This window comes from Papio anubis, chromosome 11 (assembly GCF_008728515.1).
Source record: "Papio anubis isolate 15944 chromosome 11, Panubis1.0, whole genome shotgun sequence".
Classification (NCBI taxonomy): domain Eukaryota; kingdom Metazoa; phylum Chordata; class Mammalia; order Primates; family Cercopithecidae; genus Papio; species Papio anubis.
This window is the reverse complement of record NC_044986.1, coordinates 93,736,632-93,760,588: the sequence shown is the minus strand read 5'-3', so window position 1 is coordinate 93,760,588 and position 23,957 is coordinate 93,736,632. Positions and strand designations below refer to the sequence as shown.

At 37.3% G+C, this 23,957-nt stretch overlaps 1 protein-coding gene across 3 annotated transcripts in view; it reads left to right on the top strand.

The window, feature by feature from the left end:
- CCDC7 (coiled-coil domain containing 7) overlaps window positions 1-23,957 on the top strand; it is a 408,075-nt gene that overhangs the window by 40,063 nt on the left and 344,055 nt on the right. For all 3 annotated transcript variants that reach the window (XM_031652409.1, XM_031652407.1, XM_031652408.1), the window contains exons 11-12: window positions 13,200-13,230; window positions 13,667-13,756. In XM_031652409.1, the coding sequence (XP_031508269.1) occupies window positions 13,200-13,230; window positions 13,667-13,756 (121 nt within the window). The remainder of the gene's footprint in view (window positions 1-13,199; window positions 13,231-13,666; window positions 13,757-23,957) is intronic.

Below are 23,957 nucleotides of genomic sequence, written 5' to 3'. Positions count from 1 at the left end.
AGCATTATTCACAGCAGCCAAAAGATGGAAGCAACCCACACGTGCAACAATGAATAAATGGATAAACAAAATGTGGCATATACATACAATGAAATTATTATTGAGTCTTAAAAAGAAAGGAAATTCTGATGCATGCTACAACATGGATGAACCCTGAGGACATTCTGCTAAGTATAATAAGCCAGCCACAAAAAAGACAAATGCAATTATTCCTCTTGGATGAGGTATCTAGAGCAGTGTCAAATTCATAGACACAGAAGACAGAATGATGTTTGCCAGGGGGTGCAGGAGGGGGAAATGGGGAGTTATTGTTTGATGCACACAAAGCTTCAGTTTTACATGAGGAGAAGAGTTCTGGAGATTGGTTGTAAAATAGTGTAAAGTTACCTAACACTGCTGAACTATACACTTAAAATAGTTAAGATGGTAAATTTTATGTTATATGTATTTTTCCATAGGTAAAAAATTAAAAGTTACAATGATACAAAATGTAGTTTGTGAATATTTTTTCACCTGTAAACTCATATAATTTCTTTTTAAAATAAATGTTTTATTTTTTTAAATTTATTTTTATTATTATTATTATACTTTAAGTTCTAGGGTACATGTGCATAACATGCAGGTTTGTTACATATGTATACTTGTGCCATGTTGGTGTGCTGCACCCATCAACTCGTCAGCACCCATCAACTCGTCATTTACATCAGGTATAACTCCCAGTGCAATCCCTCCTCCCTCCCCCCTCCCCATGATAGGCCCTGGTGTGTGATGTTCCCCTTCCCAAGTCCAAGTGATCTCATTGTTCAGTTCCCACCTATGAGTGAGAACATGCGGTGTTTGGTTTTCTGTTCTTGCGATAGTTTGCTGAGAATGATGGTTTCCAGCTGCATCCATGTCCCTACAAAGGACACAAACTCATTCTTTTTTATGGCTGCATAGTATTCCATGGTGTATATGTGCCACATTTTCTTAATCCAGTCTGTCACTGATGGACATTTGGGTTGATTCCAAGTCTTTGCTATTGTGAATAGTGCCGCAATAAACATACATATGCATGTGTCTTTATAGCAGCATGATTTATAATCGTTTGGGTATATACCCAGTAATGGGATGGCTGGGTCATATGGTACTTCTAGTTCTAGATCCTTGAGGAATCGCCATACTGTTTTCCATAATGGTTGAACTAGTTTACAATCCCACCAACAGTGTAAAAGTGTTCCTATTTCTCCACATCCTCTCCAGCACCTGTTGTTTCCTGACTTTTTAATGATTGCCATTCTAACTGGTGTGAGATGGTATCTCATTGTGGTTTTGATTTGCATTTCTCTGATGGCCAGTGATGATGAGCATTTTTTCATGTGTCTGTTGGCTGTATGAATGTCTTCTTTTGAGAAATGTCTGTTCATATCCTTTGCCCACTTTTTGATGGGGTTGTTTGTTTTTTTCTTGTAAATTTGTTTGAGTTCTTTGTAGGTTCTGGATATTAGCCCTTTGTCAGATGAGTAGATTGCAAAAATTTTCTCCCATTCTGTAGGTTGCCTGTTCACTCTGATGGTAGTTTCTTTTGCTGTGCAGAAGCTCTTTAGTTTAATGAGATCCCATTTGTCAATTTTGGCTTTTGCTGCCGTTGCTTTTGGTGTTTTAGACATGAAGTCTTTGCCCATGCCTATGTCCTGAATGGTACTACCTAGGTTTTCCTCTAGGATTTTTATGGTATTAGGTCTAACATTTAAGTCTCTAATCCATCTTGAATTAATTTTCGTATAAGGAGTAAGGAAAGGATCCAGTTTCAGCTTTCTACTTATGGCTAGCCAATTTTCCCAGCACCATTTATTAAATAGGGAATCCTTTCCCCATTTCTTGTTTCTCTCAGGTTTGTCAAAGATCAGATGGCTGTAGATGTGTGGTATTATTTCTGAGGACTCTGTTCTGTTCCATTGGTCTATATCTCTGTTTTGGTACCAGTACCATGCTGTTTTGGTTACTGTAGCCTTGTAGTATAGTTTGAAGTCAGGTAGCGTGATGCCTCCAGCTTTGTTCTTTTGACTTAGGATTGTCTTGGCAATGCGGGCTCTTTTTTGGTTCCATATGAACTTTAAAGCAGTTTTTTCCAATTCTGTGAAGAAACACATTGGTAGCTTGATGGGGATGGCATTGAATCTATAAATTACCTTGGGCTGTATGGCCATTTTCTCAATATTGATTATTCCTATCCATGAGCATGGTATGTTCTTCCATTTGTTTGTGTCCTCTTTTATTTCGTTGAGCAGTGGTTTGTAGTTCTCCTTGAAGAGGTCCTTCACATCCCTTGTAAGTTGGATTCCTAGGCATTTTATTCTCTTTGAAGCAATTGTGAATGGAAGTTCATTCATGATTTGGCTCTCTGTCTGTCTGTTACTGGTGTATAAGAATGCTTGTGATTTTTGCACATTAATTTTGTATCCTGAGACTTTGCTGAAGTTGCTTATCAGCTTAAGGAGATTTTGTGCTGAGACAATGGGGTTTTCTAAATATACAATCATGTCATCTGCAAACAGGGACAATTTGACTTCTTCTTTTCCTAACTGAATACCCTTTATTTCTTTCTCTTGCCTGATTGCCCTAGCCAGAACTTCCAACACTATGTTGAATAGGAGTGGTGAGAGAGGGCATCCTGGTCTTGTGCCAGTTTTCAAGGGGAATGCTTCCAGGTTATGCCCCTTCAGTATGATATTGGCTGTGAGTTTGTCATAAATAGCTCTTATTATTTTGAGGTACATTCCATCAATACCGAATTAATTGAGAGTTTTTAGCCTGAAGGGCTGTTGAATTTTGTCAAAGGCCTTTTCTGCATCTATTGAGATAACCATGTAGTTTTTGTCTTTGGTTCTGTTTATATGCTGGATTACGTTTATTGATTTGCGTATGTTGAACCAGCCTTGCATCCCAGGGATGAAGCCCTCTTGATCATGGTGGATAAGCTTTTTAATGTGCTGCTGGATCCGGTTTGCCAGTATTTTATTGAGGATTTGTACATCGATGTTCATCAGGGATATTGGTCTAAAATTCTCTTTTTTTGTTGTGTCTCTGCCAGGCTTTGGTATCAGGATGCTGTTAGCCTCATAAAATGAGTTAGGGAGGATTCTCTCTTTTTCTATTGATTGGAATAGTTTCAGAAGGAATGGTACCAGCTCCTCCTTGTACCTCTGGTAGAATTCAGCTGTGAATCCATCTGGTCCTGGACCTTTTTTGGTTGGTAGGCTATTAATTATTGCCTCAATTTCAGAGCCTGCTATTGGTCTATTCAGGGATTCAGCTTCTTCCTGGTTTAGTCTTGGGAGAGTGTAAGTATCCAGGAAATTATCCATTTCTTCTAGGTTTTCTAGTTTATTTGCATAGAGGTGTTTATAGTATTCTCTGATGGTAGTTTGTATTTCTGTGGTGTCAGTGGTGATATCCCCTTTATCATTTTTTATTGCGTCTATTTGATTCTTCTCTTGTTTCTTCTTTATTAGTCTTGCTAGCGGTCTATCAATTTTGTTGGTCTTTTCAAAATACCAACTCCTGGATTCATTGATTTTTTGGAGGGTTTTTTGTGTCTCTATCTCCTTCAGTTCTGCTCTGATGTTAGTTATTTCTTGCCTTCTGCTGGCTTTTGAATGTGTTTGCTCTTGCTTCTCTAGTTCTTTTAATTGTGATGTTAGAGTGTCAATTTTAGATCTTTCCAGCTTTCTTTTGTGGGCATTTAGTGCTATAAATTTCCCTCTACACACTGCTTTAAATGTGTCCCAGAGATTCTGGTATGTTGTATCTTTGTTCTCATTGGTTTCAAAGAACATCTTTATTTTTGCCTTCATTTTGTTATGTACCCAGTAGTCATTCAGGAGTAGGTTATTCAGTTTCCATGTAGTTGAGCGGTTTTGATTGAGTTTCTTAGTCCTGAGTTCTATTTTGATTGCACTGTGGTCTGAGAGACAGTTTGTTATAATTTCTGTCCTTTACATTTGCTGAGGAGTGCTTTACTTCCAATTATGTGGTCTATTTTGGAATAAGTGTGATGTGGTGCTGAGAAGAATGTATATTCTGTTGATTTGGGGTGGAGAGTTCTGTAGATGTCTATTAGGTCTGCTTGCTGCAGAGATGAGTTCAATTCCTGGATATCCTTGTTAACTTTCTGTCTCGTTGATCTGTCTAATGTTGACAGTGGGGTGTTGAAGTCTCCCATTATTATTGTATGGGAGTCTAAGTCTCTTTGTAAGTCCCTAAGGACTTGCTTTATGTATCTGGGTGCTCTTGTATTGGGTGCATATATATTTAGGATAATTAGCTCTTCCTGTTGAATTGATCCCTTTATCATTATGTAATGGCCTTCTTTATCTCTTTTGATCTTTGATGGTTTAAAGTCTGTTTTATCAGAGACTAGTATTGCAACCCCTGCTTTTTTTTGTTCTCCATTTGCTTGGTAAATCTTCCTCCATCCCTTTATTTGAGCCTGTGTATGTCTCTGCATGTGAGATGGGTCTCCTGAATACAGCAAACTGATGGGTCTTGACTCTTTATCCAGTTTTCCAGTCTGTGTCTTTTAATTGGAGCATTTAGTCCATTTACATTTAAGGTTAATATTGTTATGTGTGAACCTGATCCTGCCATTATGATATTAACTGGTTATTTTGCTCATTAGTTGATGCAGTTTCTTCCTAGCCTTGATGGTCTTTACATTTTGGCATGTTTTTGCCATGGCTGGTACCGGTTGTTCCTTTCCATGTTTAGTGCTTCCTTCGGGGTCTCTTGTAAGTCAGGCCAGGTGGTGACAAAATCTCTAAGCATTTGCTTATCTGTAAAGGATTTTATTTCTCCTTCACTTATGAAACTTAGTTTGGTTGGATATGAAATTCGGGGTTTAAAATTCTTTTCTTTAATAATGTTGAATATTGGCCCCCACTGTCTTCTGGCTTGTAGAGTTTCTGCTGAGAGATCTGCTGTTAGTCTGATGGGTTTCCCTTTGTGGGTAACCCACCCTTTCTCTCTGGCTGCCCTTAAGATTTTTTCCTTCATTTCAACTTTGGTGAATCTGGCAATTATGTGTCTTGCAGTTGCTCTTCTCGAGGAGTATCTTTGTGGCATTCTCTGTATTTCCTGAATTTGAATGTTGGCCTGCCCTACTAGGTTGGGGAAGTTCTCCTGGATGATATCCTGAAGAGTGTTTTCCAATTTGGTTCCATTTTCCCCCTCACTTTCAGGCACCCCAATCAGACATAGATTTGGTGTTTTTACATAATCCCATACTTCTTGAAGGCTTTGTTCATTTCTTTTTCCTCTTTTTTCTTTAGATTTCTCTTCTTCATTTCATTCATTTGAACCTCCATCGCTGATACTCTTTCTTCCAGTTGATCGAGTCGGTTATTGAAGCTTGTGCATTTGTCATGTATTTCTCGTGTCATGGTTTTCATCTCTGTCAGTTGGTTTATGGCCTTCTCTGCATTAATTATTCTAGTTATCAATTCTTCCACTCTTTTTTCAAGATTTTTAGTTTCTTTGCACTGGGTACGTAATTCCTCCTTTAGCTCTGAGAAGTTTGATGGACTGGAGCCTTCTTCTCTCATCTCGTCAAAGTCATTCTCCGTCCAGCTTTGATCCGTTGCTGGCGATGAGCTGCGTTCCTTTGCAGGGGGAGATGCGCTCTTATTTTTTGAATTTCCAGCTTTTCTGCACTGCTTTTTCCCCATCTTTGTGGTTTTATCTTCCTCTGGTCTTTGATGATGGTGACGTACTGATGGGGTTTTGGTGTGGGTGTCCTTCCTGTTTGTTAGTTTTCCTTTAACATTCAGGACCCTCAGCTGTAGGTCTGTTGGAGATTGCTTGAGGTCCACTCCAGACCCTGTTTGCCTGGGTATTAGCAGCAGAGGCTGCAGAAGATAGGATATTGCTGAACAGCGAGTGTACCTGTCTGATTCTTGCTTTGGAAGCTTCTTCTCAGGGGTGTACTCCACCGTGTGAGGTGTGGGGTGTCGGTCTGCCCCTAGTGGGGGATGTCTCCCAGTTAGGCTACTCAGGGGTCAGGGACCCACTTGAGCAGGCAGTCTGTCCGTTCTCAGATCTCAACCTCCATGTTGGGAGATCCACTGCTCTCTTCAAAGCTGTCAGACAGAGTCGTTTGCGGCTGCAGAGGTTTCTGCTGCTTTTGTTGTTGTTGTTGTTTAGCTGTACCCTGTCCCCAGAGGTGGAGTCTACAGAGACTGGCAGGCCTCCTTGAGCTGCTGTGAGCTCCACCCAGTTCGAGCTTCCCAGTGGCTTTGTTTACCTCCTTTAGCCTCAGCAATGGTGGGCGCCCCTCCCCCAGCCTCGTTGCTGCCTTGCAGTTAGATGGCAGACTGCTGTGCTAGCAATGAGGGAGGCTCTGTGGGCATGGGACCCTCCCAGCCAGGTGTGGGATATAATCTCCTGGTGTGCCCGTTTGCTAAGACCCTTGGTAAAGCGCAGTATTGGGGTGGGAGTTACCCGATTTTCCAGGTGTTGTGTGTCTCAGTTCCCCTGGCTAGGAAAAGGGATTCCCTTCCCCCTTGCACTTCCCAGGTGAGGTGATGCCTCCCCTTGCTTCAGCTCTCGCTGGTCGGGCTGCAGCACGTGACCAGCACCCATTGTCTGACAATCCCTAGTGAGATGAACCCAGTACCTCAGTTGAAAATGCAGAAATCACCTGTCTTCTGTGTCGCTCACGCTGGGAGCTGGAGACTGGAGCTGTTCCTATTTGTCCATCTTGCTCCTAATTTTTCTTAATAACAACGGCATCAGCAGAAACCATGAGAAACAATTATCATATTAATGCGGGCAGAAGGAAACATTTGGAGTGAAGATCTCTTCGTGGCCTAGATGATGATAATTTCATAGGTATATTCATATCCCCAATTTATTGGGATGGATACAATAAAAATATATAGCTTTTTATATACTAATTACATACCAATAAAGTGATTTAAAAGTACAGGATAAAATATAGAAACTAGGACTTTATTAAATTATTATGCATAAATTTACATAGTAGCAGGATAGGACAATCATTCTGGTCTTTGGGGGAGCTAATAGACATATTCTTCAGGATATTGTCAGTGCATTGTCTAGCTGTTCACCTGTGCATAATGATAAGTAAATAAATAGGCATAGACCTAGAGGGCCTTGAAATTCTTCTGTAATTGTGGGACAAATTGAGATCTCAATTAGATATTGATTTGTAGGATGGCTTGTGAAGATATAATTCCTTTTTGGTGAACAGAATGCTTAGAACTAGTGTCCAGTCTTAGAGATGAAGTTGTTAAGTTAGATAAGAAAAATGTACATTACCTGAATCATGTGGTCTGGACAGGAAAGCAGTCCTGTTAAGAATTACATCATGACATTTTTCTAGGGAGGCGTGGACGTTACAAGTGAGGGTAATAGGCTGTTTTGCCTTTCAAAGTGTCTTTAGCCCAACTGCATGCATCACAAATAGTTACCTTATGTCAGAATTGGAATCACAATAATTCTAACATGGCAAATTCACATTCGTGAATGAATTTTAGTGATTAGGTAGGCCATCAGCAAGGTAAAGGCATCCATGTGGTTAAAAAGTAATGACAGATTCTGAATTCACATCACTTAAAAAGCTAACATTGATTACAGACCTAAATGTAAGAAAATAAAACCACAAAAAGGGAGGGAATTCAACTCTCAAAACTAAAAACACCTCATTCAAAATTGAAGCAAAGTTAAAATGTAAGCAATAGACCGGGAGAAAAGATTTGTGCACATACAATAGAAAAAAGGAGTAGTAATAAGAATCTATAACTCCCTAAAAACACATAAGAAAAATAGGCAAAGTATATAAAGAGGTAACTAAGGAAAAGACAAAAAAATCGGCCAATAAATGTTTTAAGAGCTACTCAGTCTCACTGTGATCAGGGAAGATGTAAGACAAAGCCATGACTTTTTTGTCTACAAAATTTAGAAGTTTTCTAATATCAACTATTGGCAGAAAGGTAGTGGAATGAATACTGTTACACTGCTAGTGTAATAGAAATTTCCTACTTTTGAGGACAATTTAGCACAGTTTAGTAATAACAAAAGTGTATGCCATGTTATATCGCAAATCTATTTTTATCTACCCTTGAGAAAGGAGTACAATATGCTCAAGAAAGCATATAAAAGGAATTTTTTTGCATCAGTGTGATGTCAGCAAAACTAGAAAGAACCTGTTTTTGTTAGTAGGAGTATGGCTCAATAATCTATGGTAAATGAATGATAAGGGAATACTATGAATAACTATATGACAACAAATTAGATAACTGAGATGATATATATTTCTAGAAAGACCCAAACTAAACTGTATCAAGAAGAACAAGAACTTGTGACTGGACTTATAAGTAGTGAAAAGATTTAATTAGTAATTAACATATTCCCACCAAGGAATGCTTAGGCCAGATGACTTCACTTTCTAATCCTGTCAAATATTTAAAGAAGAATTAATACCAGGCCTGTACAAACTCTTCCAAAAAATAAAAGAGTTCACACTTCTCAATTCATTCTGTGAGATTAGTGTTACTCTGATACCAAAATTAGACAATCACAAGAAAATAAATATATTTATTTTAAGAAGATAAATATGTGTTATGAATATGAACATAAAAATCCTCACCAAAATACTAGCAAACTGAATCCAACAACGTATAAAAAAGATCACATATGATGAACATGGGGGATTTATTTTAGGAATGCAATGTTGATTTAAAATGCAGGTATCAATTTATATAATGTGTAATATTGATTAAATAAATGAGAAAAAAATCACATCAGTTCACTAGATTCAGTAAATGCACTTGACAATATTCAACATCTTTTTTTGATAAAAATTCCACAAACCAGGAATAGAAGGAAACTTCCTTAATCTGATAAAGGCCATTTGCAAACCCCATTCAACATCATACTCAGAGGTGAAGAATGAATAATTTCTCCTTATGATCAGGAAAAAGAAAGGCATTCACTTCTATTCATCATTATAGTAGAGGTTCTAGCAAGGGCAATTATGGAAGAAAGGGAAATAAAAGTGTCTGCACTGGTGAGGAAGAAGTAAAACTACCTCTATTTGCAAATGACATGATTTTAGATATTAAAACATCCTGAGTTCTGCTAAAACCTATTGGAAGTAATGAATGAATTCATCAAGGCTGCAATATATAAGATCGATAAACAAAAACAATTTGTATTTTCTTTTCTTTTCTTTTCTTTTTTTTTTTTTTTTGAGGCAGAGTCTCGCTCTATCGCCCAGGCTGGAGTGCAGTGGTGCGATCTTGGCTCACTGCAAGCTCCGCCTCCTGGATTCAGGCCATTCTCCTGCCTCAGCCTGCCAAGTAGCTGGGACTACAGGCGCCCACCGCCACGCTCGGCTAATTTTTTGCATTTTTAGTGGAGACGGGGTTTCACTGTGTTAGCCAGGATGGTCTCGATCTCCTGACCTCGTGATCTGCCCGCTTCGGCCTCCCAAAGTGCTGGGATTACAGGCATGAGCCACCGTGCCCAGCCAACAATTTGTTTTTCTATACACTAGCTGAATTGTATCCCCTCAAAAGATAAGTTGAAGTTCTCACCCCCTGCTACCTCAGGGTGACCCTATTTGGAAACAGGGTTATTGCCAATATTATTAGTTGAGACGAGGTCATATTGGAGTATAATGGGCCCTTAATCCAACGTGACTGATGTCCTTATAGGAATTGGAGAAGACAGATAAACATGGAGGAAAGACTGCTAATGTAAAGATGGAGGCAGAGACTCGATTTATTCTGCCACAATCCAAAGAATACCAGGGACTAACAGTGGCTAGAATAGGCACGGTAGATTACTTTCCTAGATATTTCAGAGGGAGCGTGGCTGTGCCAACACTTTAATTTTGAATTTCAAGTCACCAGGCTGTGAGAAAATAAATTCTTGTTGTCTTAAATCACCCATATGTGGGCCTTTATTACTAAAGCCGTAGGAAATGAATACACTAACTATGAACATTTCAAAAGTGAAATAAAGAAAACAATTCAATTTATAATAGCACCAAAGAGATCGTGACTGAATTTAAAAAAAGAAATGCAAGACTTGGGCACTGAAACTAAAAAACATAATTGAAAGAACTTAAGGAACACCTACAGAAATGAATAGATATTTCATCTTCATAGACTGTTAAACTTAATATTTTTTATAGACAGGGTCTCACTCTGTTACCCAGACTGGAGTGCAGTGATGCAATCACAGCTCACTTCAGCTGCTAACTCCTAGGCCCAAGGCATCTTCCTACCTCAGCCTTCTAAGCAGCTAGGACTACAGGCATGCACCACCATGCCTGGCAATTAAAAAAAAATTTTTTTTTTGTAGGGACAGGGTCTTGCTGTGTTGCCTAGGCTCGTCTTGAACTCCTGGCTTCAAGTGATCCTCCTGCCTTGGCCTCCCAAGGTTCTGTGATTACAGACGTGAGCCACCACACCTGTCTTTAATAATCTTAAGGTAGCAATACTTCCCAAATTGTCCTTCAGATTCAATGTAATTACTTTCAAAATTCCAGCTGACATTTTTTCAGAACCGACAAGCTGATTCTAAAACTCATGTGGAAGTTCAAGGAAGCTAGACTAGCCAAAGCAATCTTAAGAACAAAGTTAGAAGATTCACACTTAACTGATTTTAAAACTTAATACAAAGCTACAGTAACCAAGGCAAAATATTACTGGCATAAGGCTAGACATATGGCTGTATGGCTAGACATATAGAGCAATGGAATGGAATTGAAAGTCTATAAATAAACCTTACATTTATGAACAAATGATTTTCAAGGTAAGATGATTCAATGGGGGAAAGAAAAGTCTTTAATTTATAATAAATGGTACTTGGGCAACTGGTTATCCACATGCAAAAGAACGAGACTGGATTACTTATTTTTGCCATTCACTAAAGTCAAAATTATCAAAGACCTAAATTTAAGAGGTAAAACTATAGGCATTTTAGAAGAAACATAGGAGTAAATCTTTGTGACATTGGGTTAGGCAGTGGTTTCTTAGATATGACATCAGAAGTACAATCAACAAAAGAAAAACATAGATAAACTTTATCAAAATTAAAAACTTTTGTGCTGCAAATGATACTATCAAAAACATGAAAAAAACTGCTCATAGAATGTGAAAAATATTCACAAATCATATATCTGCTAAGGTACTTAGTAGAACATACAAAGAACTCTTACACCTCAGTAATAAAAAGATAAATAATTCCATTAAAAATAGGTAAAGTATCTGAATAGGTATTTTCCCAAAGAAGATATAGAAATGCCCAATAATCACATGATAAGATACTTAACATTGGTAGTTGCTAGGTTTTTTTGTTTTTTGTGTTTTTTTTTGAGACAGAGTCTCGCTGTGTCATCCACGCTGGAGTGCAGTGACATGATCTCAGCTCCCTGCAACTTCCACCTCCCGGGTTCAAGCAATTCTTGTGCCTCAGCCTCCCAAGTTGCTGGGACTACAGGCACCTGCTGCCATGCCCAGCTAATTTTTGTATTTTTTGTAGAGATAGGTTTTCACCATGTCGGCCAGGCTGATCTCAAACTCCTGACCTCAGTTTATCTTCCTGCCTCGGCCTCCAAAAGTGCTGGGATTACATGCATGAGCCACCGGGCCTGGCTGTCACTGGTTTTAATTGAAATCAAAACTACAATGAGATACCACTTTACACGCCCTGGGATGGCTATAATCAAATAGACAAGGCAATGATTTTTTGGCAAGTATGTAGAGAAATTGGGAACCTCATACATTACTAATGGGAATTTAAGTTATGTATCTGGTTTAGAAAACAGTTAGCCGGTTCCTCAAAATGTTAAATACAGTGTCTGCATATGATTCAGAAATTCTGTTTCTAGGTTTACGCATGAGATAAATGAAAACACATATTCACACAACAACTTGTACATAAATGTTCATAATAGCATTATTCATAATGGCAGAAAAGTTGAAACAAACAAAATGTCCTTAAAGTGATTGATAAATAAAATGTGGAATATCCTTATAATGAAATGTTATTTGGCAGTAAAAAGGAACAAAGTAATAACGTGCTATAATAGGGAAGAACCTCGAAAACATATTGCTAAATGTAAGAAGCCAGTTTCAAAAGACCCATACTATATGCTTCTATTTGTGTCAAATATCCAGAATAGGCAAATCTAGAGAGATAAAGTAGGCTACTGGCTGGGTATTTGCAAAGAGGAATTGGGAGTGACTACTAATGTGTCTGGGGTTCCTTTGTGGGGTAAATAAGATGTAGTAAAATTAGATAGTGGTGATAGTTGCTCAAGTTGGTGAATATATTAAAAGATATTGAAATGTATACTTTAAAATGTGCACTGTATGATGGTGGTGATGGTTGCTTAAGTTGGTGAATATATTAAAAGAAATTGAAATGTATACTTTAAAATGTACACTGTATGATATATTAATTTTACCTAAATAGAGCTGTTATAAATTCTGATTTAATAAATGAATAACTCTTGTCAAAAATAATCTATGGTTTATCCATACTATGGAACAATGTCAGCAAACTGTGGCCCAAATAATCTATGGTTTATCCATACTGTGGAACAATGTCACCAAACTGTGTCAGCAAACTGTGGAACAATATCAAACCTAACCTGAAACTTATTTTTGTAAATAAAATTTAATTGGAATACAGCCATACCCATTGAGTAATAGTGATAGAGACCATCAGGCTTGCAGAATCTAAAATACTTACTATCTAGTTCTTTGCAAAAAATGTTTGCCAACTCCTGCTGTGGAATAATCATTAGCACTTAAAAAAACTGAGAAAGATCTATGTTTATGGATATGAAGAAATCTCAGACTTTATGTTAAGTGAAAAAGTAAGTTGAGAACAATGTATACAGTGATGTCATTTATGTGAAAAAGAAAACTGAAATCCAACCCACTAATAAAAATTACAGAATGGAAAAGGTACATGCAGTATTGTGTAAATGCATAGAACAAGTCCTGGAAAGGTAACAGTGATTCTATAATATTTCTAGGGAGAGTATTAAATTTTCGAAGTGGTAATCAAAGTGTCCATTAAACTTCATTTGTATTAAAATCTTTACAAAGAAAATGTGTGTGTTATATAAATTAAAATATAAATGTACAATTATAAACATACTTTTTTGGTTTATTTTTCAGAGCTGTAAATGATCAAGTTTTGTTAGATGCTGTAAGTATAGTAATCTCAGTTTGAAATTACACTTTGTCCTTGAGTTCTTAACAGATTCTAGAAATTGTCAGGATACATAATCCTATATAAAGCTCCAATGCTTACTTAGTTTATTTAAAATAATTTTATGCATATGTGAACTGGAAAGCCTTGTCTATTTTGTTCATTTTACTCTCATTATCACTCAGAAATAATTCACTTCTGAAATACTAAACTGTAATGTCCTACAGTCATCTGAATAGTTCCAGTCCTTGACACTTTTAGCTCTTTTATGTCTTTCAGCTCCAATTCTTGTCTCACTGTACATACTGATATCAATGTTTCATTCTTGTCATGAGTTAATGAAGACTTTCTTACTTTAATAATTAAATATCTGAATAACCTTTCTACATTGAGAGTTTTACTCTTCATTATTACTAAAATTATTTGTTTCTAGGAATACAAACAGATACAACGTGATTTTCAGTTGTTATCAGAAGAGAAGTTGGTGCTGGAAAGTGAACTACAAAAATTGAAGGACACAGAGGTTGGAAAAATTTTAGTGTTTGAAAATGGCATACACCTAACAAGAGTTATTATGTTAGGATAGAAATCAAAGAGATATTTAAATGTTATATAATATGTTTTTATTATTAATAATTTGTAGCAGCTATGCTTTAAAAAATAAAATTATGCCATATTCTAAATTATCATATTAGGTGTCAAAACCAAAAGGATGCCATGAAAAAACAGATAAAAATTTAAACATCTGAAAGACATTTCTAGGCCAAATATTTACCTTTATTAAACTAGCAGTAAATTAGTTTTCAAATATATTGTAAATGCATTTTGTGGTAGTTTCTACAATTATGTAATGTGTATATCCCAGTTCATTATACCAAATAGAGTAAATAGAAATAGAAATGCAAGAGTAAAGGAAAATTTGTTTCCTCTTGTATTTTATTGTTCTCTTTGCCATCGTTAGAGAGCTTACAAATTCAAACTATAGACAATAAAGTCAAATACATTAAAAGTGAACTTTTATTAACCACTTAAGAACTTAAGATATATGGTTGAGGAAAAATACTAAATTCAATAATGTTGGTTGCTTGATATTTCTTCCTTACTAGGGGAGGAAGCAGAAATCATACAGGAGATTTGCTATTTGATCAGTTAGAAAAGCAGTAGTCTTACACAGGTGTCAAATATAAGATCAGCGCTGTCATATATGTTCAGTTTAGGAATAGTTTTCCTTTAGGTATCATGCCAAGTAGGAATAGAACATTGGAACAAAATAACTAAAAATAGTAAATTGTCATGTTGAAGAACTGAGTAGTCTGACCAAGTGTGAGAATTTTGCAGCATGCTAATCACATACTGTTAGAGCCACATTGAAAAAACGCTGGAGCTTCTTAGATGACTTGAGGATGTTGCACCAGTTTCTGGTTTTGCTTCCTTGTGTTGTTTCTTTAGGTGTTTTGTCTCTAATTCTGCTCTAGAGAGCAATGGTTTTTGCACGAACTTCAGTATATGATCTAGGATACCACAAGGTTTTCTTGTTTAATGCATGGAAACTTTGGTGCTCATTTGGTAGGTTATACTCTTACCCATTCTTTAAAACATTTAAAAACATTTTTTATTTTTGTGGGTACCAGTAGGCATATATATTTATGGGGTACATGAGATATTTTAGTACAGGCATACAATGTGTAATAATCACATCATGGACAATTGGGTATCCATTTCCTTAAGCACTTATCCTTTGTGTTGCAAATAATCCAATTATACTTTTTTAGTTATTCTTAAGTGTACAATTAAATCACTATTGACTATAGTCCCCCTGTTGTGCTATCAAATACTAGGTCTTATTCATTCTTTCCAACTATATTTTTTGTACCCATTAACCATCCCCACCCCCTGCTCACACTCCAAGCCTCTGGTAACCATCTTTCTATTCTCTATCTCTGTGAGTTCAATTGTTTTGATTTTTAGCCCCAACAAATAGTGAAAACATGCAATATTTGTCTTTCTGTGCCTGGCCTATTTCATTTAACATAATGACTTCCAATTCCATCTATGTTGTTGCAAATGACACAATCTCCTTTTTTATGAGTAAATAGTACTCCATTGTGTATAAGTATTACATTTTCTTTTTCCAGTCATATGTTGATGGACACAGAGGTTACTTCCAAATCTTGGCTACTGAAAACAGACCTGCAACTAACATGGGAGTGCAGATATCTCTTTGATATACTGGTTTCCTTTTTTTGGGATATATACATATCAATAGGATTGCTGGATTGTATGGTAGCTCTATTTTTAGTTTTTTGAGCAACCTCCGAACTGTTTTCCATAGTGGTTTTACTAATTCACATTCTCACCAACAGTATACGAGGGTTCCCTTTTCTCTACATCATCCCCAGCATTTGTTATTGCCTGGCTTTTGGATAAAAGTCATTTTAACTGGGGCAAGACGATATTTCATTGTAGTTTTGATTTGCATTTCTTAGATGATCAGTGATGTTGAGGACCTTTTCACATACCTGTTTGCCATTTGTGTGTCTTGTTTTGAGAAATATCTATTCAAATCTTTTATCCATTTTAAAATTGGATTATTAGATATTTTTTTCCTATAGAGTTATTTGAGCTCCTTTTATATTCCGATTGTTAATCACTCGTCAGATGGGTAGTTTGGAAATATTTTTTTTCTCATTTTGTGGGTTGTCTCTTCACTTTGTAGATTGTTTTCTTTGCTGTGCAGAAGGTTTTTAACTTGATGTTATCCCATGGGTCCATTTATTTTTTGGTTCCCGTTACTTGTGGAGTATTACTCAAGAAATTTTTGCACAGACCAATATGCTAGAGAGTTTCTCCAATGTTTTCTTGGAGTAGTGTCATAGTTTGAGGTCATAGATTTAAGTCTTTAATCCATTTTGATATGATTTTTGTGTAAGGTGAGAGATAGGGTTCAAGATTCATTCATCTGCATATAGATATCCAGTTTCCCAGCAACATTTATTGAAGAGACTGTCTTTTCCCCCACTGTATGTTCTTGGCACCTTTATTGAAAATGAGTTCACTGTAGGTGTGTGGAATTTTTTCTGGGTTCTTTTCTGTTCCTTTGGTCTATATGTTGGCTTTTATGCAACTACCATGTTGTTTTGTTTACTGTAGCTCTGTAGTATAATTTAAAGTCAAATAATATAATTTCTCCAGTTTCATTTCTTTTGCTCAGGATAGCTTTGGCTATTCTGGGGCTTTTGTGATTTTATATAAATGTTAGGATTTGTTTTCTATTTCTGTGAAGAATATCATTGATATTTTGATAGGGATTACAATGAATTTGTACATTGCTTTGGGTAGTATGGACATTTCAACAATATTGACTCTTCCCATCTATGAACATGGAATATCTCTCCATTTTTCTGTATCTTCTTCAATTTCTTTCATCAGTGTTTTATAGTTATCCTTGTAGAGATCTTTCACTTCTTTGGTTAAAACCTAGGTATTTAATTTGTGGCTGTTGTAAATAGGATTAGTTGTTTGATTTCTGTTTCAGATTATTCACTGTTGGTATATAGAAATGTTACTGATTTTTGTATTTTGATTTGTATCCTGTAACTTTACTGAATTTATCAGTTCTAAGAGTTTTTTTTTTTTTTTTTGGGCCAGTCTTTAGATTTTTCCAAATACAAGATCATACCATCTGCAAACAAGGATAATTTGAATTGTTCCTTTCCAGTTTGGATGCCCTTTATTTCTTTCTCTTATCTTATTGGGCAGTATGGCCATTTTCACAATATTGATTCTTCCTATCCATGAGCATGGTATGTTCTTCCATTTGTTTGTATCCTCTTTTATTTCACTGAGCAATGGTTTGTAGTTCTCCTTGAAGAGGTCCTTTACATCCCTTGTAAGTTGGATTCCTCGGTATTTTATTCTCTTTGAAGCTGTTGTGAATGGGAGTTCATTCATGATTTGGCTCTCTGTCTGTTACTGGTGTATAAGAATGCTTGTGATTTTTGCACATTGATTTTGTATGCTGAGACTTTGCTGAAGTTGCTTATCAGCTTAAAGAGATTTTGTGCTGAGACGATGGGGTTTTCTAAATATGCAATCATGTCATCTGCAAACAGGGACAATTTGACTTCTTTTCCTAACTGAATGCCCTTTATTTCTTTCTCCTGCCTGATTGCCCTGACCAGAAATTCCAACATTATGTTGAATAGGAGTGGTGAGAGAGGGCATTCCTGTCTTGTGCTGGTTTTCAAAGGGAATGCTTTCAGTTTTTGCCCATTCAGTATGATATTGGCTGTGGGTTTGTCATAGGTAGCTCTTATTATTTTGAGATACGTTCCATCAATACCGAATTTATTGAGAGTTTTTAGCATGAAGGGCTGTTGAATTTTGTCAAAGGCCTTTTCTGCATCTATTGAGATAATCATGTGGTTTTTGTCTTTGGTTCTGTTTATATCCTGGATTACGTTTATTGATTTGCGTATGTTGAACCAGCCTTGCATCCCAGGGATGAAGCCCACTTGATCATGGTGGATAAGCTTTATGATGTGCTGCTGGATTTGGTTTGCCAGTATTTTATTGAGGATTTTTGCATCGATGTTCATCAGGGATATTGGTCTAAAATTCTCTTTTTTTGTTGTATCTTTGTCAGGCTTTGGTATCAGGATGATGTTGGCCTCATAAAATGAGTTAGGGAGGATTCCCTCTTTTTCTATTGAATTGAATAGTTTCAGAAGGAATGGTACCAGCTCCTCCTTGTACCTCTGGTAGAATTCAGCTGTGAATCCATCTGGTCCTGGACTTTCTTTGGTTGTAGGCTATTAATTATTGCCTCAATTTTAGAGCCTGCTATTGGTCAATTCAGGGATTCAACTTCTTCCTGGTTTAGTCTTAGGAGAGTGTAAGTGTCCAGGAAATTATCCATTTCTTCTAGGTTTTCTAGTTTATTTGCGTAGAGGTGTTTATAGAATTCTCTGATGGTAGTTTGTATTTCTGTGGGGTCGGTGGTATCCCCTTTATCATTTTTTATTGCATCTATTTGATTCTTCTCTCTTTTCTTCTTTATTAGTCTTGCCCGCGGTCTATCAATTTTGTTGATCTTTTGAAAAAACCAGCTCCTAGATTCATTGATTTTTCTAAGGGTTTTTTGTATCTCTATCTCCTTCAGTTCTGCTCTGATCTTAGTTATTTCTTGCCTTTTGCTAGCTTTTTATGTGTTTGCTCTTGCTTCTCTAGTTCTTTTAATTGTGATGTTAGGGTGTCGATTTTAGATCTTTCCTGCTTTCTCTTGTGGGCATTTAGTGCTATAAATTTCCCTCTACCCACTGCTTTAAATGTGTCCCAGAGATTCTGGTATGTTGTATCTTTGTTCTCATTGGTTTCAAAGAACATCTTTATTTCTGCCTTCATGTTGTCATGTAACCAATAGTCATTCAGGAGCAGGTTATTCAGTTTCCATGTAGTTGAGCGGTTTTGATTGAGTTTCTTAGTCCTGAGTTCTAGTTTGATTGCAGTGTGGTCTGAGAGACAGTTTGTTATAGTTTCTGTTCTTTTACATTTGCTGAGGAGTGCTTTACTTCCAACTATGTGGTCATGTTTGGAATAAGTGCAATGTGGTGCTAAGAAGAATGTATATTCTGTTGATTTGGGGTGGAGAGTTCTGTAGATGTCTGTTAGGTCTGCTTGGTGCAGAGTTGAGTTCAGTTCCTGGATATTCTTGTTAACTTTCTGTCTCGTTGATCTGTCTCATGTTGACAGTGGGGTGTTAAATTCTCCCATTATTATTGTATGGTAGTCTAAATCTCTTTGTAAGTCTCTAAGGACTTGCTTTATGTATCTGGGTGCTTCTGTATTGGGTGCATATATATTTAGGATAATTAGCTCTTCATGTTGAATTGATCCCTTTACCTTTATGTAATGGCCTTCTTTGTCTCTTTTGATCTTTGTTTGTTTAAAGTCTGTTTTATCAGAGACTAGGATTGCAATCCCTTCCTTTTTCTGTTTTCCATTTGCTTGGTAGATCTTCCTACATCTCTTTATTTTGAGCCTATGTGTGTCTCTGCATGTGAGATGGGTCTCCTGAATACAGCAGACTGATGGTTCTTGACTCTTTATCCAATTTGCCAGTCTGCGTCTTTTAATTGGACCATTTAGTCCATTTACATTTAAGGTTAATATTTTACATATGAACTTGATCCTTTCATTTTGATATCAGCTGGTTATTTTGCTCGTTAGTTGATGCAGATTCTTCCTAGCATCAATGATCTTTACATTTTGGCATGTTTTTGCAGTGGTTGGTACTGGTTGTTCCTTTCCATGTTTAGTGCTTCCTTCAGGAGCTCTTGTAAGGCAGGCCTGGTGGTGACAAAATCTCTAAGCATATGCTCGTCTGTAAAGGATTTTATTTCTCCTTCACTTATGAAACTTAGTTTGGCTGGATATGAAATTCTGGGTTTAAAATTCTTTTCTTTAAGAATGTTGATATTGTTTAATATTGGCCCCCCACTCTCTTCTGGCTTGTAGATTTTCTGCCGAGAGATCTGCTGTTAGTCTGATGGGCTTCCCTTGGTGGGTAACCTGACCTTTCTCTCTGGCTGCCCTTAACATTTTTTCCTTCATTTCAACTTTGATGAATCTGACAATTACGCGTCTTGGAGTTGCTCTTCTCGAGGAGTACCTTTGTAGTGTTCTCTGTATTTCCTGAATTTGAATGTTGGCCTGCCTTGCTAGTTTGGGGAAGTTCTCCTGGATAGTATCCTGCAGAGTGTTTTCCGACTTGGTTCTATTCTCCCCATCACTTTCAGGCATACCAATCAGATGTATATTTGGTCTTTTCACATGATCCCATATTTCTTGGAGGCTTTGTTCATTTCTTTTTACTCTTTTTTCTCTACACTTCTCTTCTCGCTTCATTTCATTAGTTTGATCTTCAATCGCTGATACTCTTTCTTCCAGTTGATTGAGTCAGTTACTGAAGCTTGTGCATTTGTCACGTAGTTCTCGTGTTATGGTTTTCATCCCTATCAGTTTTTTTAAGGTCTTCTCTGCATTGATTATTCTAGTTATCCATTCATCCATTCTTTTTTCAAGGTTTTTAGTTTCTTTGTGCTGATTACGTCTTTCCTCCTTTTGCTCTGAGATGTTTGATTGACTGAAGCCTTCTTCTCTCAACTCGTCAAAGTCATTCTCCATCCAGCTTTGTTCCGTTGCTGGCAATGAGCCACGTTCCTTTGGAGGGGGAGATGTGCTCTTATTTTTTGAATTTCCAGCTTTTCTGCACTGCTTTTTCCCCACCTTTGTGGTTTTATCTGCCTTTGGTCTTTGATGATGTTGATATACTGATGGGGTTTTGGTGTGGGTGTCCTTTCTTTTTGTTAGTTTTCCTTCTAACAGTCCGGACCCTCAGCTGTAGGTCTGTTGGAGTTTGCTTGAGGTCCACTCCAGACCTTGTTTGCCTGCGTATCAGCAGCGGAGACTGCTAAAGATAGAATATTGCTGAACAGTGAGTGTTGCTGTCTGATTCGTGCTCTGGAAGCTTCATCTCAGGGGTGTACCCTGCCATGTGAGGTGTAAGTTGTCGGTCTGCACCTAGTGGGAGATGTCTCCCAGTTAGGCTACTCAGGGGTCAGGGACCCACTTGAGCAGGCAGTCTGTCCGTTCTCAGACCTCAACCTCCATGCTGGGAGATCCACTGCTCTCTTCAAAGCTGTCAGACAGGGGCATTTACCTCTGCTGAGGTTTCTGCTGCTTTTTGTTTAGCTATGCCCTGTCCCCAGAGGAGGAGTCTACAGAGGCAGGCAGGCCTCCTTGAGCTGTGGTGGGCTCCACCCAATTCGAGCTTCCAGGTGGCTTTGTTTACCTACCTAAGCCTCAGCAATGGCGGGCACCCCTCTCCCAGCCTCGCTGCCGCCTTGTAGTTAGATCTCAGACTGCTGTGGTAGCAATGAGGAAGGCTCCGTGGACATGGGACTCTCTGGGCCAGGTGTGGGATATAATCTCCTGGTGTGCCATTTGCTAAGACCCTTGTTAAGGCACAGTATTAGGGTGGGAGTTACCAGATTTTACAGGTGTTGTGTGTCTCACTGTCCTTTGGCTAGGAAAAGGGATTCCCTTTCCCCTTGCGCTTCCCAGGTGAGGCAATGCCTTGCCCTGCTTCAGGTCTCACTAGCTGGGCTGCACCCGCAGACAAGTGACAACTGTCCGACACGCCCCAGTGAGATGAACCTGGTACCTCAGTTGAAAATGCAGAAATCGCCCATTTTCTGTGTCACGGATGCTGGGAGCTGGAGGCTGGAGCTGTTCCTATTTGGCCATCTTGGGCACGCCCCTCTTGGTATTATTTCTTTAAATGTTTGGTAGAATTCAGCGGTGAAGCCAGTGGGTCCTGGGTTTTCCTTACTGGGAGACTTTTTATTACGGCTCTGATCTAGTTACTTTTTGTTGGTCAGTTCAGGTTTTGGATTTTTTCATGTTTCAATTTTGGTAGGTTGTATGGGTCTCGAAATTTATTTCTTTTAGATGTTTCAATTCATTGACATACAGTTGCTTATAGTAGCCATTAATGATTCTTTGAATTTCTGTGGTATCAGTTGTAATATCTCCTCTTTTGTATCTGATTTTTATTTATTTCAGTCTTTCTCTTCTTTTCTTAGTCTGGCTAAAGGTTTGTCAATTTTATTTATCTTTTCAAAACACCAACTTTTTGTTTCATTGATCTTTGTATTGTTTTCTTCATCTCAAATTCATTTATTTCTCCTCTCGTCTTTATTATTTCTTCTACTAATTTTGGGTTTGGTTTGCTGTTACTTTTCTAGTTTTTTATGTTGCTTCATTAGGTTATTTATGTGAAATTTTTCTTCTTATTTGATGTAGGCACTTGTAGCTATAAAGTTTCCTCTTAGTACTGTTTTTGCTGTATCCCATAGGTTTTGGTATATTGTGTTTTCATTATTATTTCTTTCATGATTTTTTTCAGTTCCCTTCTTCATTTCTTCATTGACTCGCTGGTCATTCAGGAGCATATTGTTTAATTTCCATGTGTTTGTATAGTTTCCAAAATCCCTTTTGTTATTGATTTGTAGTTTTATTTCATTGTCAGGGAAGGCACTTGGAATTATTTCAGTTTTATTTGAATGTTTTAAGACTTGTTTTGTGGCCTAACATATGGTATATCATTGAAAATGATTCATGCACTGCAGAGAAAAATGTGTATTCTGCAACCGTTGGATGAAATGTTCTATAAATATCTATTAGTTCCATTTGTTCTATAGTACAGATTAAGTTTGATGTTTCTTTGTTGATTTTCTGTCTCAGAGATCTTTCCAATACTAAAAGTAGGGTGTTTGGCCGGGCATGGTGGCTCATGCCTGTAATCCTAGCACTTTGGGAGGTTGAGGAGGGTGGATTGCCTGAGCTCAGGAGTTCAAAACCAGCCTGGACAACACGGTGAAACCTTGTCTCTACTAAAAAAATACAAAAAAATTAGCCAGGCTTGGTGGCAGTTGCCTGTAGTTCCAGCTACTTGGGAGGCTAACGCAGGAGAATTGCTTGAACCTGGGAGGCAGAGGTTGCAGTGATCCGAGATCACGCTACTGCACTCCAGCCTGGGTGACAGAGTGAGACTCCATCTCCAAAAAAAAAAAAAAAAGTAGGGTGTTTAAGTCTCCAGCTATTATTGTATTGATATCTATCTTTCTCTTTAGCGCTAATAATATTTGCTTTATATATCTGGGTGTTCCAGTGTTGGCTGCATATATATTTACAATCATTATATCCTCTTGCTGAATTGACCTCTTTATCATTATATAATGACCTTTTTTGTCTCTTCTTACAGTTTCTGTGTTGAAATCTATTTTGTCTGGTATAAGTACAGTTACTTCTGCTTTTTTTTGGTTTCTACTGGCATGGAGTATTTTTTTCTATTACTATATTTTCCATCTATGTGTCTCTTCATAGGTAAAGTGTGTTTCTTGTAGGCAACGGATTATCGGTTCTTGTTTTTTTAATCCATTCAGCCATCACATATCTTTTGATTAGAAAGTTTAGTCCATTTACATTCAGTGCTATTACTGATAAGTAGGGACTTGCTCCTGCCATTTTGTTATTTGTTTTCTGGTTGTTTTACAGACTTATCTTTCTTCTTTCTTTCTTTTTTTTTTTAGTGAAGGTGACTTTGTCTGGTGGTTTGAATTTCTTGCTTTTTATTTTTTGTGTATTCCTTGCATGTTTTTTGATTTGAGGTTACCATGAGGCTTGCAAGTACTGTCTTACAACCCATGATTTTAAACTGATGACAACTTAACACTGATTGCATGGACAGACATACACATGGAAAGAAAACTCATAAAAACTCTACACTTTAATTTCATCCACTCGTTCATTGATTTTTTTCTTTTTGTACTATGTCTTGAAAAAAGCTGGTGTAGTTTTTATTTTTGCTTTATCATTGAGTATTTAAGTCAAGAGTTGTTTACACACCACAGTTACGGTGTTACATCATTCTGTGCTTTCCTGTGTGCTTACTATTACCAGTGAGTTTTGTACCTTCAGATGATTTCTCATTGCTTGCTAACATCCTTTCCTTTCAGATAAAAGAATTCCGTTTAGCAACTCTTATGAGACAGGTCTGGTGTTGATGAAGTCCCTCAACTTTTGTTTATATGGGAAGGTCTTTATTTCTCCTCAATGCTTAAAGAATATTTTCGCCAGATACACTATTCTAGAGTAAAAAG